The 20,804-nt window shown below is 38.5% G+C and overlaps 1 protein-coding gene across 6 annotated transcripts in view; it reads right to left on the reverse strand.

The window, feature by feature from the left end:
- ROBO1 (roundabout guidance receptor 1) overlaps window positions 1–20,804 on the reverse strand; it is a 1,143,090-nt gene that overhangs the window by 355,577 nt on the left and 766,709 nt on the right. For all 6 annotated transcript variants that reach the window (XM_066240776.1, XM_066240777.1, XM_066240772.1 and 3 more), the window contains one exon: window positions 2,371–2,697. In XM_066240776.1, coding sequence (XP_066096873.1) covers window positions 2,371–2,697 — 327 coding nt within the window. The remainder of the gene's footprint in view (window positions 1–2,370; window positions 2,698–20,804) is intronic.

Genomic DNA, 20,804 nt, shown 5'->3' on the forward strand with positions numbered 1-20,804 from the left:
GTATATTCACACAATGGAATACTATGCCGCTATAGAAAGGAAGGAAATCTTATCTTTTGCTACAGCATGAAAACTTACTTTTTTTTTTTCATATATCATTAGAAAAGACTGCTCTCTAAATCCTAGTACATTAAGGATATTTTGGTCACTTAAGGTAAAACTAGAGATGTTTTAAAAAGAAAGATCGAGAGGGTAAGCATTTACATCTTCTATTAAAGTCTACAAACATTCTTTTAAATTCTGGCTATAATAAGGATACAAGCAGAGCAGAAAATAGCACAGAAACATAAGAGGACCTTTGATATTTCTGTTGGCACACACTTCACTTATAAGTAATTATAATTCCAGAGAATGAACAATTGCTTTTTCCCTTCCCATCTTCAGTTTCTTATCCTCCACAAATAGCAGTTGGCCTATGTTATTTACATCATCCTTCTTGATTCTCTAAATTTGTTATCAAATGTTAAATTAAATGTATCTCTCCAGGAAATAATCTTAAATATAAATATGTCAAGAGTATCAAGAGTAAAAAAGGTGCTCATTTCATTACTTGAAAGATGACTTTAACAAAAGATAGTGTATGTCTTTAGTAATTTGTGCCTTAAACTTCGTTTGCTTGTTCTACATTTAGTGTTGGCTTAACAAAGAAAAATAGCTTCTGGTTGTGATGATAGATTTCATGAATCTCACTGATTTAGCTCTAAGACCAGAAGCGAAAATCAAGGCGATATGAGAAAGTACAATAATTTCATTATCAATTAACTATAAACAGAGGAGTTTCAAGTAAATGTTTTTAAAAGTGCAAATGCCTAGTTTTGATATAGTTTTAAATAATTTTTTTATTATTTTTAAATTTTATAGTCATACAGAACATCTTTAGCATTCTGTCTCAATTTAAGTACATCACTCTAAGTGTGATCAAATGATCTAATTTTTCAATGGCTGATTCCACATTAATAATATGATTAAGCTAAAATAACCTACCTCTAAATTCTTTTGTATGTCTATAATCTTATAATTATTTGTGATCTTATACATTCAAGTTTTAGTTGAATGTTGGAGACAATGCTAGAGCTTATGGAAAATGATTACATAATTAAAATCTTGAACACAAATTATAACAAGAAAGCTATTAATCATATAAATGTATACACTGTTATACATAGAGGTTCCCATGTAATTATATATAAGCTTAAAATAAATTAGATCTAAATTTTATTAATCTCTCCAATCCCTCTAAATTTTCACTTTCTGTATTATATACATATACACAGTGTAATTCTCTCAAAGGAATGAAACTTTCTAGCTACGTCTTAAAATGATTATTGAAAATAAAAGAAGCCCAATTTTTATTCAAATATAATACACATCTAGACTCTAGAAATAACAATTTAATCATTGGTCAACAAATCCTTCTTGTGGTAATTTCAGATGCGTGCCTTTGGTAGCTGCAGAAAGAAAACGAACTTCCTGAGGATGAGATACACATGTTTTCTTCCCAGGATGCACTACGGTAGCCAAGATAATAAAGTACGAGGCACAGTCATAAGCATCTGTGGATACAGCTCACCAGAAGTAAAACAGATTTCTAAGAATTAGAAACAGTTTAAAACCAAAACTTACAATAGCAGTTGAAAATATTTCTTCTGATGAAGACAAATAAAAGATATCCCACACTATTTTTTTTAGAAAAAATGTATTCAATATATTTAAAAGCAACAATGCAGGGCAACACATCAATCTCAGTGAAAAGGATCGCCAGAAAACAGCTCCAAATCAGAAAAGTAAAATATTTCAACAATTACGTATAAGCCCCAAGCAAGTTAGAAAAACCAGCTAGAATGAGAAATACGGGGTCCTCGAGTTACGGCAGTCTCAACATACAATGTTTTGAGTTTATGACGCTCACTCCCATAAAAACTTTTAAAAATTTGAGACGTCTCTGGGCTTCCGCCATTAGCGTCGCACTTACGGACCACGCGGCCGAACTAGTTTGGTTGCGCAAGGCAGAATAGGCAGTATTCTTTTTCTGTGGCTTAGCTGTGTTTTTCATGTTCTAGATTATGATTTTACAACTGTGCTAGGATAGGAAAGTGATTTAGGTTAGGCTACAGTGTGTTTGGACTAACACCAAAGTTCAGGTTGCATCTCTGTCATAGGAACAGAACTGTGACATAACCCGAGGACCCCCCTGTATAGAAAATTCAAGAAAAGAGTGGATTGCATTCATATACAAAGCTAGAGGTTTTCCTCTGGTAAAGGCTGTAATACCAGTTTGATTTTTGAATTGTCATTCACAAGGCAAACGCTCCCAGTCGGCCACCTCCCCACCCCCCTCCCGGGAAACACAGAATGCCCCTCTTTACTTACTAGCTACCTCCAGCGATGCATTGTGGCTCACAGCCTCTCCGAGGTAATTCCTTGCGACACAGACGTAGACCCCTTCATCCGGCCTACTTTTCCGTCCATGAACTATGCGTAAGAAAAATAAAGATCCACTGGGCAGCAACATGCGATGTGAGCGAGGGTCATCCTTGTCCGTCTCCACTCTCTCCCCGCCTTTGTACCACTCAATGGTGGGGGTGGGGCGGCCCTCGGCCTTGCAGTTCAGAGTCGCGGGCTCTCCTTTCGAGACAATTAGGTCTGAAGGGTGCTCAACAATGCGAGGTGGAAAATCTTCCTGACGAAGACGGGAGCCTGCGCAAGAATTGACAGAACAGCTTCGGTTATCACTCGAAAACAAAGTCCTATTTTCAAAAGCTGGGGGCATTGGCACTGCTGTGTAAACATGGCATGATATTGACCCACTCTTCCGACCTCCTCACTAACGAGTCCTTCTGGGACCACCTTGAAGAGATGTTCTAATTCCAGAATCCTTTTGGACCCTCTACTATAGAAATCGAAAGTGCTCTTGCTTAAATTGGCCCGTACAAATCCTGCCTGCTCTTCCAATCTCGGGTCCACAATCCCGTTCGGAACAGAACCCATCACCCTGTTTGTACCACGTATATGCCTCTTTCTGCAGAGAAACGTTTTAGAGAATTGCTGAGCGTTACAAAACCTGGCGTGGCTTCCTGGAAATTCCTTTTTATCTAACATCAATCAGCACTTTAACAAAATATACCCTATATACTAATGAACATTTATATTCAGATATATGGTTTAACTTTTCTTTATAGAAATTTTTATCTCTCACTAAATAATACAAAGTATATATACACCTTTTCAGTTTTTATTCATAAATTAAGTTTATTCCTCTCCAATAATTATATTGATATTTTAATAGACTTAAAAGATAAAATGGCAGGTAATTGAGTTTACATAATTAACTAAACATAATATGAAATGAAAAAGGATGTTGGGTGAGGGGCTACATTCTAGACCTTGTGTATTACTTACTAGATGAAGTTCTGAGAGCATGTGCCATTTAAATATTTTGTGTCTGTACCTCATGTTCCCAATGAGATTATAGTCTCTACAACAGAGATCTAGTTTCATATTTTTAATGCTCCTGCCTATTGCTGCCATGGATAGATTTAATACATAAACATCTCAGAAATTACTCAAACTCAAGAGCCCAGGGCTTAATTTAATGGTGCTTCAAACCTTGTTCCTACCTACTGTTCCAATCTCAATGAATAACGAAAAGTAATAAACTTCATCCTTGGCACCTCCCTTTGGGTCCTCTAGGCCTCCGCCAAATTTCTGAAATCAATCTATTCATCCCCATCTCTGTGGGCCGGCTACCATCCCAGATCACATTTCTATCAATTTCCAACCAGGACTTACCAAAGCTTTTAAATACCTTCACTTCCCTGTAGCCAGATGAAGGCTTCGAAATGTAAATACAATCTGAGTCCTTCTCTACTTCAATGGCTCTTAAAATAAACTCATTGCTCTTAAGATCAAGTCCTTAATAAGACCTACAAGAGCCAGAGGGTTTCATTCCCCTGTCTAGTTCTCCAGACTCTTCCTGCTCCATTCCTTTCTCTGCTTTCTCCACCGCAGCCTTCTGTTAGCTTGGAGCAGCTAATATTTTGAGCTTCTTTCTGCCTTTTATAGATCTACGCCACAGGGTCTTAGCTCAGAATGATCTTTCCCTCGTTTATATCTACTCTTCTTTCAAATCTTGGCTCTCCCTGATCTTTACAACAAAAAATAAATGCTCCTTTTAGAAAACTAAATAACAATATATACATAGCTACCCTTGGTAAGAATGATCAGAACTATAACTTAAGTTTGATGCTTTGCATATTCTCTGTCTTTCCCATCACTGTGGAAGATCTGATCCTGCTCACAGTTGCTTCTCTTACACTTGGCAGAGTGCTGAGCCCACTACACGTAATCAATAAACATGTGTGGAATGAATAAAGTACTGACAGGAAAGACCTACTTGAGTGGAATGATCTGAAGCTTAATAACCATGCATTTTATAAAAAGACTTTAAAAGATCTTTTCTAATTGTTCCCTAAATGCACATTATTATTTAACCTCTGCTAGACTGTAAGTTCTACATGGGGCTTATTTATGTTTCTAATTTTTAATTATTCCAATTAACATTTTTCCTAATGAAATCAATCAATGAGTAATAAAACGGAAAGATCTAGTATTTGCATATATCTACCATAAAACCGCAGAAATACATAGAAAGTAATAGTTTTATAAACTGAAATATTGAGAAATAGCTTTAGGGCACGTCATAGAGTATATTATAATTTCTTTGAATAAAGAAAGGCTCTAAAAGAGGAAAAAATAAGCCAGCAACATGAGGGAAAAAAATAAAAAGACTTAGAAACTCATAGTCACTCACAAAGGCTACACTGAAGTCAAATTAAATTCAAAGACCAGATTATTCAATGACACGTGCTGTAAAACTTCACAAAATAAATCATCAAAATATAGTACTTGTCTTTGCTTTGGCGGCAATTATGAAAGTAGATGCTAATTATGATAAGCTGCTGAGGTAATATATATTTAATTAAAGCAAGTTTTATTATAATTTCTGAATGTCCATTTGAGATAGAAAATAGGGGTACATAGGTTGCTATAAGAACACAAAAAAGGGCACTTAAGACTCTCTGAGTAAGGCAGGGAAGGCATCATGAGCATCAAACCTGAGTCTTGGAAAAAACATTGGGAAGAAAGGAGATAATTTCAGTCTGAGGCACAACGACAGAAGAATACGGCACACTCATAGGACCAGCAGGGAGGCTACTATGTAAGGCTGAGATTAGAAAGCATGTGTCTAAAGAAGTAGCTAGAAGCAATAATGTTATGGGTTTTGTACATCAAGCCAAAGTTCCGGCACCTAACTGAAGATAATAGAACATTTAAATACTTTACGCACAGGAGAGCATAATCAAGAGCTCACTGTTGGTAGTATGAAACTTGAACTGCAGCAGGAGAAGCTAGGAAGAGGTTTTTCAAGACACTTTCACACTCTTCCAGCAATACACTCTGAAACTTGAACCTGGATATTGATAAACAGAGGAGGAAATGAGGGAATAAGAGATATTGAAGTCACAATGTCAACAGGATCTACTCACTGACTGTGGGGGAAATGGAAAAGGAAAGTGCACAAGACGGAGAAGCAGAGGGCAGAGAGAGTGCAAGTTGCTGATCTGAGCAAGGGTGTGGGGCAGTCCCATTGAAGGCAGAATAAGAGTGGGGTTTGGTAAGAAGAGAAGATTTACTCGGAATGAAACAAGGAGAATTTGAAGTACTGCTAGACTGACTATTCTTTTTTTTCCCCCAAGTGAGAAGTGGAGGGGGGTGGCAGACAGACTCCCGCATGTGCAGAACCATGATCCACCCAGCATGCCCACTAGGGGGAGATGCTCTGCCCTTCTAGGGCATTGCTCCACTGCAACCAGAACCATTCTAGCTCCTGAGGCAGAAGCCATGGAGCCATCCTCAGCACACCAGCCAATTTTGCTCCCATGGAGCCTTGGCTGCAGGAGGGGAAGAGAGAGATAACAAGAAAGGAGAGGGGGAAGGGTGGAGAAGCAGATGGGTGCTTCTCCTGTGTGCCCTGGCCAGGAATCAAACCCGGAACTTCCACACGCCGGCCGACACTCTACCGCTGAGCCAACTGGCCAGGGCTAGACTGACTATTCAAATGGATCCGACAAGTTACCAATGGAATGTCCAAATCTGACCTCAGCTGGAATTGTAGATGATAATCAAGCAGAAGCCATGGAAGAGAATATGTAGAACCATCTACGGAGGTGCTACGGAGGAAGTAACCACCAGCTACAGAACTGGAAATCACAGGTTCCACTAAAGGACTCCGGAGCTCCAGACTCAGTGATGACCTCTAGTCCCACAGAGCTGGACCACAGTCAGAATGACTTTACGAAATCAACTTAGGCCCAAGTTTTCACCATGATTTTTGTAGAGCAGCATTCAGTACAAGAGTTTTAGCAATACAGAAGCTTTCTATTCTAATAAAGGTGAAATTTTTCAGAATTCTCTTTGAAATATTCTCTCCTCAGATTGTTAAAAGGGATTGCTCAAAAGAAGAGTTGCAGTTCTCGGAGTCTATTTAGTCTCGCTAATACAAGTTATGATTAGCCAAAAGAAAGGTTGAATATACAGGATTTCTCAAACTTACTGGCCCATTTAACTCTTTTTCTTTTACTTTTTATAAGACATCTCGACAGACCTTTGTTTCTAAGGAACATACTTTAAAATATATACCTTGTTACAATATAATAATTGGAATAGAATGTAATAGAGTTAGTAAAATATGAGTTATATTTAGAGTCAATATCTTTGCAAATCGTAACAAAAATATAGAAATTTTTTATAAGTTATAAACTTCAGGAAAGAAACTCCCAATTCCTGAGTGATATTTATAACGAGTGATCGGTCAACCTCAATAATAAAAAGTATAAATGGCAATCATCATCACTATAAAACTATAATACATTTTTCTTTATTATCAAGTCTAGGAAGGAAAAAATGAAAAAAGGAAACTAATATTAATTACCCTTCATCTCCTTGATAACAGCATCTTTCTGGGCTGGGTGTTGTGATACCTGGTGTCCATATGGGGACACTGAGACTCTCAGTTGTCATTCATTTGGAAGGTGGCAGTGCTGGGATTCAATCCCAGTGAAGTGAAAAACCCTTGCTTTTTTCAGCTACTCCATAAATACTGCTAGAATTACTCTGTTAAAATCTAGAGAGAAACATGTTTTGTCCACTCTTGTTTCCAACAATGAAAGTGTTAATTCTGCTTACTTATTTTTAACATGTGGACAAGAAAAATAGCAAGAAGCAATCCTGAGGGCAACTGCTGTCTTTTCCCATGCATTCATAGAATATCTACCTACAAATCAAGCGATTTCAGTCAATTCAATGAAGACCTTCATGATAAACAATAGAGATTTAAATTTTCCCTATACTATATCAACTTCTCTAATTACAACCTTGCATTCTTGAGTAAATATACTTAGATTACCACTTTTAAATATTCTGAGAACTTCAAATCCTACATACTGTGTGCATAATTACAATTCAGTATCACAGGTTTCCCAAATTTTTCCACCAACAACTCTGATGGAAAGAAAAGTGGCCCAACTTCTATCAAGAACCATGACTCACTTTCTCAACGGAGGACCAAGAAGGAGTTACACTAAGACCCAATAGGGAAGAGCATATATACATATAATACAAACCTCAGAGTAGTGTAGATGAAAGACCCTTAGTGACTGCAAACTTCCTCCCTGGAAGAGGTGTCCACCTCCACTCTGTCACAAACCTCTCTATGATATTATGGATTCATCATTCATACGATGCGTTCTCCCTTCAAACATATATTCTGAGTTCATATAAACCACCTAACAACGGCCGTCCTAATTATGCTACTTTTGGTATTTTTTTCATGTTATAAGAAACAAGGTGTATGTTATACTTGGCAAAACCAACTTCTAGGTTTCGGCTACCCTCTGCATAGGAAATGTAAGAGAGGGTAAGAGAAGAAGGGGACTGATGGAGTACACCTTCAGGAAGAAGCAGGATGATCTGTCAGCTGCCCTTGGCCAGCATTCTGGTAGGACCTTGGGAATGTAACAGGGTTGACTTCAGGCAGGGCCAGCATTGGGGAAAAGTACATGGCAGGATTCCTTCAACAACTGCCCGGTTGGAAGGAAAAATATAAACACAAGTGACTGAAATATCTAAATATTTACATAACCACAGCTGGAAAAAGATATACACATAAGTGCTAAGTATTGCAAAGAAATATATCAAAGTCACATGAGATTTATGATGAGGAAACCAAAACTCCTAGCTCGATGTAAACTGTTCCTCCCTTTAAGACATCACATTTACAAAAATACACGCAAGTGACCATATAAGAGACTGATCATGTTAACACTATGTCGTGGTATGTAAAACACACACACACACACACACACACACACACATATATATATATAATTTTATTCTTTTTGTTTTCATAGATACAATTTTATTCTTTTATTTTTTTCTAGCACAGCAGTAACATTTATCTCAGGGTTTATTTATGTTTTCAAGTCTGTTTCTTCAAGGTAGATTGAGTGAAACCGTGTTTATTTTATTAACAAAGTCTGTTTTGATACAAATTTCTTTTTTATATTCTTTGGTAGATAATATTAGAAAACCTAAAGTGATTAAAATGTGCATTTGTATCATATATAAAATATCTGGCAGCACAAAAATGCTTATGGAATTGGTAGAAGCCCATGAGAAGCAAGTTCCCTGAGTGGCTGACAGATGCACAATGAAATGAATAGACAATTTGGTGACATCTGTCCAAGGTAGGGGGGTATATATATTCGCCTTGACAACATACCTATATTTGTAAAAGCATACCTATGTTTCTTAAGAGTCCTGCCTCTTAGCCTTTTTATTTCAGCCTCATTTCCATTTTAAGGAGCAGACAGCCTCCAAGTATTAACATAAATCCTTTTGTGGGCACCAGTCTTACAATTTTCCTGTCAGAATTTCATCTTGCAGAAAGATATTTGTTAAAAATAAGAAGACAGCACCCATTAATTACTCATCACATAGCGAGCAGACTTAACTATTCCCCTTCTGCGTTACACATATCCCCACGACTCATACTTCCTACTGGAGTAAGTATAAAAACAGCCACTGTCTACAGAAAGAAACGAGATAGTGTCATCTGAAAAAAATATACAAAGAAAAGGAAGAACAGCGACACAGAATGCATTAAGGTAACTACATGATCATTCATACATGCCTTTCCTTGGGCACTACATTTTACCCTAATTTCCTTTTATTATAATATACCTAAAGATTGGGTGGGTGGGGATGATTTTTCCAAAATTTAGAATAATATTAATAATGAACTGAGTGCCATTCACCATATCTGTTATCATCTAATATGACTACCAAAATAGACCAAGCAGTATTCTAGGAGAGAGTCCCTGGTCTTTCTGGAATATTCCTATAGAATATTACTATCAGATGGTTATAGTCCTACAGACATGAGGAAAACTGACAGTAACGTAAGTTAAAATTTTAGAGATAGTATTGCTTGCCCTCCTCCAGCATTTTTAACAATATCAACTCTAGGCCCTGGCCGGTTGTCTCAGTGGTAGAGAGTCGGCCTGGCATGCAGGAGTCCCAGGTTCGATTCCCGGCCAGGGCACACAGGAGAAGCGCCCATCTGCTTCTCCACCCCTCCCCCCCCTCCTTCCTCTCTGTCTCTCTCTTCCCCTCCCGCAGCCAAGGCTCCATTGGAGCAAAGTTGGCCCGGGCGCTGGGGATGGCTCCGTGGCCTCTGCCTCAGGTGCTAGAATGGCTCTGGTTGCAGCAGAGCAACGCCCCAGATGGGCAGAGCATCGCCCCCTGGTGGGCGTGCCGGGTGGATCCCGGTCCGGCGCATGTGGGAGTCTGTTTGACTGTTTCCCTGTTTCCAACTTCAGAAAAATACAAAATAAATAAATTAATTAAATAAAATTAAAAAAAAACAATATCAACTCTAAGGAAAAGGGACTTCTGTCATAAGATCCTCATGTTGCAGAAGCTTTGGAGGCTTTGGCTGCAGGAGCACCTCCGCCCACTCAAGTCGGGCGGGCTTTCCCTCTGAGCTGCAAGCAAAGCACTGCAGGGTGGGAATGGGTAAACTGAGTTCACGCTTCCGATTCCTTCTTTGGTACAATTTCCAATGAACATGCAAAAAAGTGAGGACTTTCCCTGTCTGCGAACTGCCAAACAAAAACATATGTTTTCCTTAAAGTACATCTTCTCCCACTATCCTATCCATTGGTTTACCTAAATGTTGTGGTGCCTGTATCGTATGAAGAATAGTGTGAAGTCTGGGCAATCCAAAAATATAAGAAATAAAATCCCTGACCTTAATAGTCTACAGTTCACTGTGGGTGACAGAAATATTGACAAGGATAACGTTGCGGGGGGGAAAGCCATACAAAGACGGGCAGTAGGAGGCGAAGCTGATTCCCAGGACAAAGGAATTAGCATAGACACACAAGAAATAAAATAAAAAATAAATCCAATAATGTAGCATTTGGGGAAAGTTTATTAAATCTAGAGAATGGTTTCCATTTGCCTGCGTTCAAATTAGGCTCTACAACTTGTTAGCTGTATGAACTTGAATGTGAATTTCCTCATCTGTAAAATGAGTATAAAAATAATATCTCTACAGGTTAGCATAATCGCTAGTGCATACAATAATATTACACTGGCTTAGAGTTGGAGCCATTAATGTAATATTTAGAAGTTGGTCTAAGCACCGCTGTTTGATTTTATTACTCTCCCCCCAGACTCTCCTGGAATTACATTAGAATTATTATTTATGGAAAAAATCAATTTCTTATTTTCTTTTCTTTAATTGTATATTTCTTTTTAAAGGAATTTATCGATTGATTTTTGAGAAAGGAAAGAGAGAGAGAAAAGGGGAGAGCAGGAAGCATCAATTCATCGTAGTCGCTTCTCAGACATGCCTTGACCAGGCAAGCCCGGGGTCTGGAACCAGCAACCTCAGCATTCAGGGTTGATGTTCCACTGCGCCACCACACATCAGGCTCAATTACTTATCTTCTTCAGTTTATAAGAAAAGTTGCAAATTAAGCCAGTCTCTAGTTTTAGTTAAGAGTTCAACTCAAAATTAATTTGCCACTTACACAAGCAAAACATCTTTCATAACATATGAAAAGAAGAATGAAGCCAGAGCATTCAGTCCAGGCAATGAAGCCTGAGCCTCATCAGAGGTTTATTCTCTCTCATGTGCCTGTAAGAAAGTATCTCTGTTCCTTGTGGAAAATATCCTACACAGATCCACTGACTGAATGTATGACTTTCAACTTTTAAAAGATACACTAAGGTTTTTTAATATTCTTGAGAGAATAGTAGTATTGTCTTCTTTTTTTTTTCTTCCTTGTCATTGTAAGTAAAAGAAATCCTCATGTGGCCAGAATATAGATGAAGTTTGTAATTGTGTAGAATGACACTTTCAAGCCAGCTCTGTAAAAATGCTAAATTTATCAAAATTCACACATAACGCTTTACTTACTAATGCTTATCCTAATAGACAAAAAAAAAATATTCAGGTCTGATGATATAATAGCTTATTTCAGGTGTTAGGACCATTTTTCAAAGACAAAAGATTTTGAACAATATTTTTTCCTGTTAAAAACAGGATTTGGGTAGTCCTGCAAAGAATTTTTTTATTGCTATGGAACTATAGTTCCTCCTAACATTGGATTTTCAACATGTTAGGACGAATTATATAACATTACAATGACTGTTAATCTATACTTCATTTCTTTATGTATAATATGGAAATGGCAGATGGTTATACATTTGTGTCATCGAGAATCTCAATACAGAAAACACGAGCAGACATGCTCATTGAAATTACAACTCAACAATACTCCTATAACGGGACAAAATGAAACGTCTTTACCAAACTTCCCCTGTCTTGAATTTAAATTTTTGAAGGGAGCCTGAGCTGTGGTGTCACAGAGGATAAAGCATTGACCTGGAACAATGAGGTCACCAGTTAGAAACCCTGGGCTTGCCTGGTCAAGACACATATGGGAGTTGATGCTTCCTACTCCTCCCCCCTTCTCTCTCTCTCTCTTTTTCCTCTCTAAAAATTGAATAAATAACGTCTTTAAAAAATTACTTTTTGAAGGGAAATCTCTATTCTAAAATTAATCTTCCTTTTTACTTCCAACATGTATTTAAGTCAATTCTTTCTCTAAAGAACTGCGTGAGATTTTCATGGAATCTGTACATCATACATATAATTTACTGAATCAATCACCTAAAAGCAATTCAAGTAAATAAAAATAAAACTTTCAACTTCACTTCTTAAATTGGGGAGGCCTACTTGAGCCATATTTAAAGAACCTATGCATCTAGGTGTCTGTAAGCTGGAGTACAGAATATCAATACTAAGGATAATTGTCTAAGGACAGTTACGCTTTTGGAAAACAACATACCTAAAACAGCCTTTTAAAGGATTACTGAGAAATCCCTAGAGGAATGCAGTCAGCTTCACTCAGTTTTTAAACCCAGTCAGTACTTCTGACATGAACAAGAATTAAGAAAAAAAAACTGTCATCTTTACCTCCTTGCACCTTCCCCATGTATCTCTCACTGTAGCTCTGATTCAGTTCCCCCTGACTGTAAGAGGCATCATAACAAAAGATGCTGAGAGACAGATTCTACTCCCATGACAACACATGAGACACAGACTTAAAGGGCATTCCACTGATTAACTTAAAATCGACCCAGTACTCTTCATTTTCTTTAAGGGGTAAGTAAAGAATTCACCAGTCCAAAAAAACAGCAACATGTAGTAGTTCGGGAAGGGGAAAATCTATCACCCATAACATATTAACATATATATATATATATAACTTCTGATGCAGAGATCAGAACTCAGAAAGGTTATCCTAATTTTAAAGCATTTGATTTCCTTTTTTGCACTCTGATGGGAGATTTGTTGTGTTTTCTCTCTTCCTTATTTTTCATAGGTAATTTTGGAATATTTTTTTTCCTTTTGGAATAGAGGTATGGTATCACTTTTTCCTGAGATTTTATTTCATTGTGGTAACATGATGCCTATATGCATTTATCATTTTGCATTCTAATGCAACTTTAAAAGAAAAATATAATACAATACTTATCACACATTATTTTGATGCTGGTTTAATTAATTTTGAAGGAAAGGGGTCATAGTGGAAGTGTTGTTTAGAAAGCATCTATAGTAAAGAAATACTTGTGTTTCATCACTACATAGTTAGACCAGAACTGAAATATTGCTGCAACTCCAGTACCTAAAACAGCACCTAGGACTCAACGGATATTCAGTAAACATTTACTGAGTGAATGATCTGATGATAGGAAAAAAAAATAACAGGAGACCCCACATGTATTTATAAATCATTTAAAACAAACACTCATGCTTGGAAGCTGTTCAAGAGAATGTAAGGGCAATCCTTTCCTTGTGTTTTCTGGCAAGAGGACATCCACAGAGGAATGGAGCCCTGGGCTGTGACCTCTCTGAAGCCATCTGGAGATACAAAACCGTGGGTCCATTCACAGTAAGGAGCTTTCTTTAAAATTAATTCTAAGGACACAGAAACCTATACACACTGTCGTATCTGTTGAAAACGCAAGGCTGAAGAGGGGTATAAGCTGTACAGTTTTAGCAGAAGAGACAGACTAAGGAGAGAAAGAGCCCTAGGAAAACGATCTCAAAAGAAATGCAAACGTGTTGAATTCTGAGGAACCACTGAACACGTATAGATTTTGTTCCTTTCCCTGTTAAATTTCTCTAGTTTCTGAATATTCCATAATGTTGTGGTATTATTTTCATAATAAAATATTTTTAGAAATGTGAAAGCCAACAAAATTGTGTTTTGCTCCAATACATGGCATTTATTGTATTATTATAAATGACACAAGTAAGTCTGAGGAATCATCCTGTATCTTGCTGGACAACTTTGACATTATTCTTCATCCTGCTGAACTGTTCCTTCTTTCAGAAACATAGATACCATCCACAGTGTTTCTGATATCCTGGTTTTAAACTGGTGTGGCTTACTGTAGCACAGCAGCTCCATTTGCTGTCGTTTCCTTCAAGAACTAAGTCATCTTTCTGGGCTTGAGATTCTGAGCAGTCAATGCCAGCGCTCAGTAGAACCTTGAAGACGTATTTTTTAGCCAACACATCTGATTGCAATACGAGAACTGTTCTCCTGACTATCCACATCAATGGGCAAGTGAGCATACGTGGACTTCACCCTGTAACGGAAGCCCAGTGTAACACCCTTGATCACGTTCCGTACACAACCACAGAAGGAAAGAAATTACTTCCCCACCATTTGTCTGCCAGGAGCCTCTTCCTTTTCCTTCCCAGATGACTGAGGTCTACCCAGACGGGATGGCCGCCCCTCGCTGGCTGCCTCTGGGGCCCTGCCCAGTGACCATGCTCTCCCTTCAGAGTGATGCCGACAGTTTGCGGGACGTCAACAGTGTGATTGCTGGAAATGGTTCTCATCCTTGCATTAAATGTGGCAAAAAGAGACCCACACAAATTTTTGAAAAATATGGAGAAAATAAAATTCAACTTTAGCTAATTCTTCCGAGTTCACTTATTCACTCAACAAATGTGTACTAAGTCCTCACACCGCACTGGGACTGGTTATCCAGCCGCAAGGGATTCAAGGGTACAGACAACAATAAGAAATTGTCCGCAGTACCTGTCTCTTTCTTTCCCTCTTTCTAAAACAATTTTTTTTTTTTTAGCTATTAGAGATACAAAGTTTATATAAGATTCCCAAGCAATATTGAGTGCACTAACACAATGTATATGCACTTATATACCTCTGGGCCAACATTAAACTTCTTTTGTGAGCATACACTCAACAACCAGCAAACAAATAAAAAAAAATTGTGTATGCAAAACCGCATGTAACAGAGGGAATTAGTGGAAAGTAAGTACTGCGCGTAGCACATAATGAGTAGAAGCAAATGTCTTCTAACAACATAAAGTTTCCTGGAAAGGTTAAAAATCTGTATGAGATTAAATGAACGGAGGCCACAGACCCCGAGGCGCATAGCTGCTCAGTCATGCCCAGTGTAATCACTAGGAGTTCAAAGACTGGATGGATTTAAAACGATTAACAGGTATAATTGCTTCTTCTCTTTAGGAAGCAAATAGAGCTAATTATTTCACTGATCTTCAGTACCATTGCAAGGCAATTTCTGGACTATGGTGTCCATGGAAGATATTTTTTTCAATCCTTAAATTATTTTTTCCTTCACATTTCAGCAATTCTGAGAACTTCTATTAATAATAAATTAAACTCAAAATGTATGATCAAATATATTTGCATTTTTCAAACTCAGCTTATAATAACACGTAGAATATCTTAATATAATGGGTATTTCTCTAGCTTTCTAACAGTGAAACAGGAACCGAGAAAGAAATGAGACACAGAATTATTATTTTTGTTTGTTTTATTAATTTCAGAACTATATACAATATGGTCATTTAAAAAGAGTAATTTCCTTTTGAAACAGTATTTTATTTACTTCATATTCACGTAACACTGCATGAAGGTGTTTTCAGAGGCAAACAGAGGCCAACAAAATGGTTTCCTAAAATATAAGTCATGGGCATGTGAAAATGGAGTAACACATTCGATAATATAACCTTTCAAAAAATTTTAAAATAGCCTGACCAGGCGGTGGTGCAGTGGATAGAGCGTCGGACTGGGATGTGGAGGACCCAGGTTCAAGACCCCAAGGTCTCCAGCTTGAGCATGGGCTCATCTGGTTTGAGCAAAGCTCACCAGCTTGGACCCAAGCTGGCTGGCTCAAGCAAGGGGTTATTCGGTCTGCTGAAGGCCCACGGTCAAGGCACATATGAGAAAGCAATCAATGAACACCTAAGGTGTCGCAACGCGCAACGAAGAACTAATGATTGATGCTTCTCATCTCTCCATTCCTGTCTGTCACTGTCTATCCCTCTCTCTGTTAAAAAAAAATTAAATATTAAACATAAACAAAAGCAGTTTCACATGTAATCCTTCTTTACACCTTTATGAGTAGTCTCTAGTTTTTAAGTAAGTCTTTATTTTATTTATTTTATTATTCTCCTTTATTTATTTATTATTATTATTTTTTTGTATTTTTCTGAAGCTGGAAACGGGGAGAGACAGTCAGACAGACTCCCGTATGCGCCCGACTATTATTCTCCTTTATACAAACCAGGGATGAGGTTAAATTTGCAGGTAAGAGGTTCTTGACATAGTCCGTCATACTGTTTGGGTGTGAGGACTTGTGACTGGTACCTCCCAGGTGCACAATGTAAGTTTAATGCGCACTAGAGTTTGAAAGTTACTGAATAAAGGCTAAAACTTTTAGGGATACATATTTTCTAAACTAGTGAGCATTCTAAAATTTTATCATTTTTAGTATTTCCACAATTATGATTCATAAGAGCAAACAGTTACATAACCCTTCCTACATATGACACAATTTTCTAAATGTTTTAAAACACATTAACTCATTTTATTTTCACACAAAAAAAATAGCTGCAATGTTATTAACCCTGTTTTATAGATGAGAAAATGGAAGGTTAGCAAAGATAGATCTACAGTCACACAACTGGTATATGACAGACCTGAGCCATGGTCTCAGGCAATCTGGCTCCAGAGTGTCGCTTTATAACCATCTAAACTGCCTCTCTCCTTAAGCATTAACAGAACCAAAATAGTATTTAATATGATCATGTATTAAGAAAGCTTAAGTATATTTGTATGGCTAACATATTTATATAAAACAATTACTTTGGAGGTGGATGATTGAAATGAGATTAAGAAAGGATACAAATAAACTAATCAATAATGATAAAGAAAATACTTAAGAAATTTATTCTTTTTACTGGCTTTTCTCTTCTTAAACTTTTCACCTGGCAAACGATAAGCGGATCATTGTTTCCAGTGTTCTGTTTGTTTTCCCTTCATGCTAACCTGGCAAAGCCCCACGTTTGTATGCACAGCCAAAGCGACGCTCCCGCCAGTTTCCAGCATTCCCGTTTCTCTTGTGAAACGTTTCATCCGTAATGAGCAAGAGACCATCTTCACTGCCATCTACAGCCAATCTCCTCGGAGTTACTATCGCTTATACACACGTGTATCAACAATACTTCTGTTTCCTTCAAGATCAAAGATATGTGCCCCTCTTTGCAAAATGGACACCCCAAACAAGTGGGCAAAAGCTCTACAGACCTACGGGACTGGCTGACTTGGCGTATGAAAAATGGTTTGAAAAGAGAAAGACGAATCAATATTCTTAGTGTTCTTAGGAAGCCTAAGAGGCAGAGCAGATGGTCAAGATTAAGCTGCCATTTTCTATAACCTACAGAATCTTCGTTTGACTTAGTTCTCCATAGTTACTTTGCTCTCTTGATGTGTTTAAGAGTTAGTAAAAAACAGATGGTGCTTTCTCAGAAAGTTTCAAAAGCACACAACTAGGGACTTTTATAACCATCTCATTAGTCTTAAATGTCAAATAGAACAATAGCTAAAATGCACTTACGTTTCAATTCATTAGCTGTATTCATGCTCACAATCCTCAGAATGTCCTGAAGTAGACACGCTATTATTAGCCATAATTTGGAGGTGAAGACACTAAGGCATGGAAACTAAATAACTAGTCTATGGTTTCACAGGAACTATGTGGTGAAACAGGGATTCAGATTCCTGTAGTCTGCTCCAGAATTTGATCATTTTACCACTAAGTCATGTTGTACAACAGTACAATTTATTAAGAATCTACCTCATATAAGAATAAAGTATAGGGCCTGGCCTGTTGGCTCAGTGCATAGAGAGTCAGCCTGGCATGTGAAAGTCCCAGGTTCGATTCCTGGTCAGGGCACACAGGAGAAGCACCCTTCTGCTTCTCCACCCTTCCCCCTCTCCTTTCTCTCTGTCTCTCTCTTCCCCTCCTGCAGCCAAGGCTCCACTGGAGCAAAGTTGGCCCAGGCACTGAGGATGGCTCCATGGCCTCCCCCTCAGGCACTAGAATGGCTCTGGCCACAACGGAGCAACGCCCCAGATGGGCAAAGCATCGCCCCCTGGTGGGCATGGTGTGTGCATCCAGGGTACATGCAGGAGTCCATCTGACTGCCTACCCACTTCTAACTTCAAAAAAATACAAAAAAAATATGAATAAACTGTAGACCCTGGCCTGTTGGCTCACTAGATAGAGGGTCAGCCCGGTGTACGGTCATCCTGGGTTTGATGTCTGGTTAGAGCACATGAGAGAAGCAACATCTGCTTCTCTCCCCCTTCTCTCTCTCTTCCACTGTCACAGATAGTGGCTCAATTGGTTGGTGCATGGCCCCAAGTCCTGAGGATGGCTCAGTTGATTCATGTATCAAATGTGGTTGCCGGGTGGATCCCAGTCAGGGCGCATATGGGAGTCTATCTCTCCTCCTCTTACAAAAAAGAAAAGAAAAGAAAAGAAAAGAAAAGAAAAGAAAAGAAAAGAAAGAAAGAAAGAAAGAAAGAAAGAAAGAAAGAAAGAAAGAAAGAGGAAGGGAGGGAGGGATGAAGGAAGGAAGAAAGAAAGATGGGAGGGAGGGAGGGAGGGAGGGAGGGAGGGAGGGAGGGAGGGAGGGAAGAAGAGGAAAAGAAAAAAAGAAAGAAGAAGAGAGAATAAACTTTATAGAACACAGTTTATCTTTTTAACTCTCAAATTAATGTAAGAAAAACTAGAAAGAATGCTTTGGTTCTACGCGCAGGTAGGAGGAGAGAGGCCCTGCACTCCTGCTATCAGACGACTCAGACATTTTTCCTAGTCCCATCAATTTCTACCTCTCCAACCTCAGTTACTGGGTCAGTTTTTTCATCCATAAAATGAGGTTAATATAGCATGCTAAAGCTGGAATAAGAACAGATAAATTTGTCAACCCTTACATTTTCCAAACAAAGGAAAACTAATCAACAGACTGAAAATACTTGATTCAAGCTGACAACAAAAATCCCATGTAGCCTGAACCAGGACCTTGTTCTTCTGAGCCCCATAAACGCAAGGTTTAGGAGTAAAGTCTTTTGTAAAAGTGACTACAGAAGAGGAGTTCTTAGCCTGTTTGGGGTGTGTTTTAAAGTGTGGGAATTCTTCAAAGTGAATGCAAATTGCTCTGAGCACGCATGCAGATAAGAAAAGACTTAAGTCTCAGAGCAGGTTCTAATCTTCACAGGAAGTATAAGGACAATGAGCTTTATTTTTTTAGATGCATTTTTAAAAGCTCAGAGGGTTAAATACTCGCACAAATATCTCACAAATAATTCACAGAGATATTTAACATGTTTTTTACAATATCACATAATATTGCACAATGTCTCCCAAATAATTCATAGAGAGCTAAGAATCAAACTCAAAGTCATGAACTCCAGAGCGTGCATCTGTTTCTTGGTGTTGCCATGCAACCCTGCGTCTCTGCCTTCTCATTTTAAATCTCTTCCATCTACTCCTCACTTGACATTGAACTCAGCACAGGCTGAGGGAAGTAATACCTGCTATTATTATTCCCTCACCCCAGCAGGAAGTCCCAGTTATTTTCTGCTGAGAGGTATTTTAGCAGACATTAATATTACTAAGAAAGGGAGCGACAACAGTAGCTGGCATTTAGTACTGAGCAGTTAGTATCTTCCAGGCATTGATGAGGAATCGTGAACACGTGATCTCCTCACACCATATACAAATATAATTACCTTGTAATGTTGGTGAATTAACCCTATCTTTAAATACTTATAATGCAGTTTTCAAACTGGGAGGGGCTTACACATGTTGAAAAGCTCAGAGTCCGAGAAGTATGTGAATGTGTGGTAAATGCTGCCCTGGTCTGGAGCTCAGTTGATTGGAGCATCGTTATGATACTCTGGGGTTGCAGGTACAATCCCCAGTTGGGACACATGAAGGAATCGACACATGAAGACGTGGAACAACAGGTTGACATTTCTTTCTCTCATCAATCAATAAATTAAATATATATGTTATAAGAAGAAATAAGAACCAAAAGTAAAGTGTGCAGCTTAGTTTTTCAGAGAAGAAAAGGTTCTGGTTGGATATGGAAGGCTTGATATGATTGGAGTTGGTCAGAAGTCCTTTGTCCTTAAAATGATTTGGGGTTTTCTGTTTATAACAGGGGTCCCCAAACTTTTTACACAGGGGGCCAGTTCACTGTCCCTCAGACCATTGGAGGGCCAGACTATAAAAAAAAACTATGAACAAATCCCTATGCACACTGCACATATCTTATTTTAAAGTAAAAAAACAAAATGGGAACAAATACAATATTTAAAATAAAGAACAAGTAAATTTAAATCAACAAACTGACCAGTATTTATGTCTTTTTTTTTTTTTTTTTTGTATTTTTCTGAAGCTGGAAACGGGGAGAGACAGTCTGACAGACTCCCGCATGCGCCCAACCGGGATCCACCCGGCACACCTACCAGGAGGTGACACTCTGCCCACCAGGGGGCGATGCTCTGCCCCTCCCAGGCCTCGCTCTGTTGCGACCAGAGACACTCCAGCACCTGGGGCAGAGGCCAAGGAGCCATCCCCAGCGCCCAGGCCATCTTTGCTCCAATGGAGCCTCGCTGCAGGAGGGGAAGAGAGAGACAGAGAGGAAGGAGAGGGGGAGGGGTGGAGAAGCAGATGGGTGCTTCTCCTGTGTGCCCTGGCTGGGAATCGAACTCGGGACTTCTGCAAGCCAGGCTGACGCTCCACCACTGAGCCAACCG

The sequence above is a fragment of the Saccopteryx bilineata genome, chromosome 8 (assembly GCF_036850765.1).
Source record: "Saccopteryx bilineata isolate mSacBil1 chromosome 8, mSacBil1_pri_phased_curated, whole genome shotgun sequence".
In the NCBI taxonomy this organism is placed as follows: Eukaryota; Metazoa; Chordata; class Mammalia; order Chiroptera; family Emballonuridae; genus Saccopteryx; species Saccopteryx bilineata.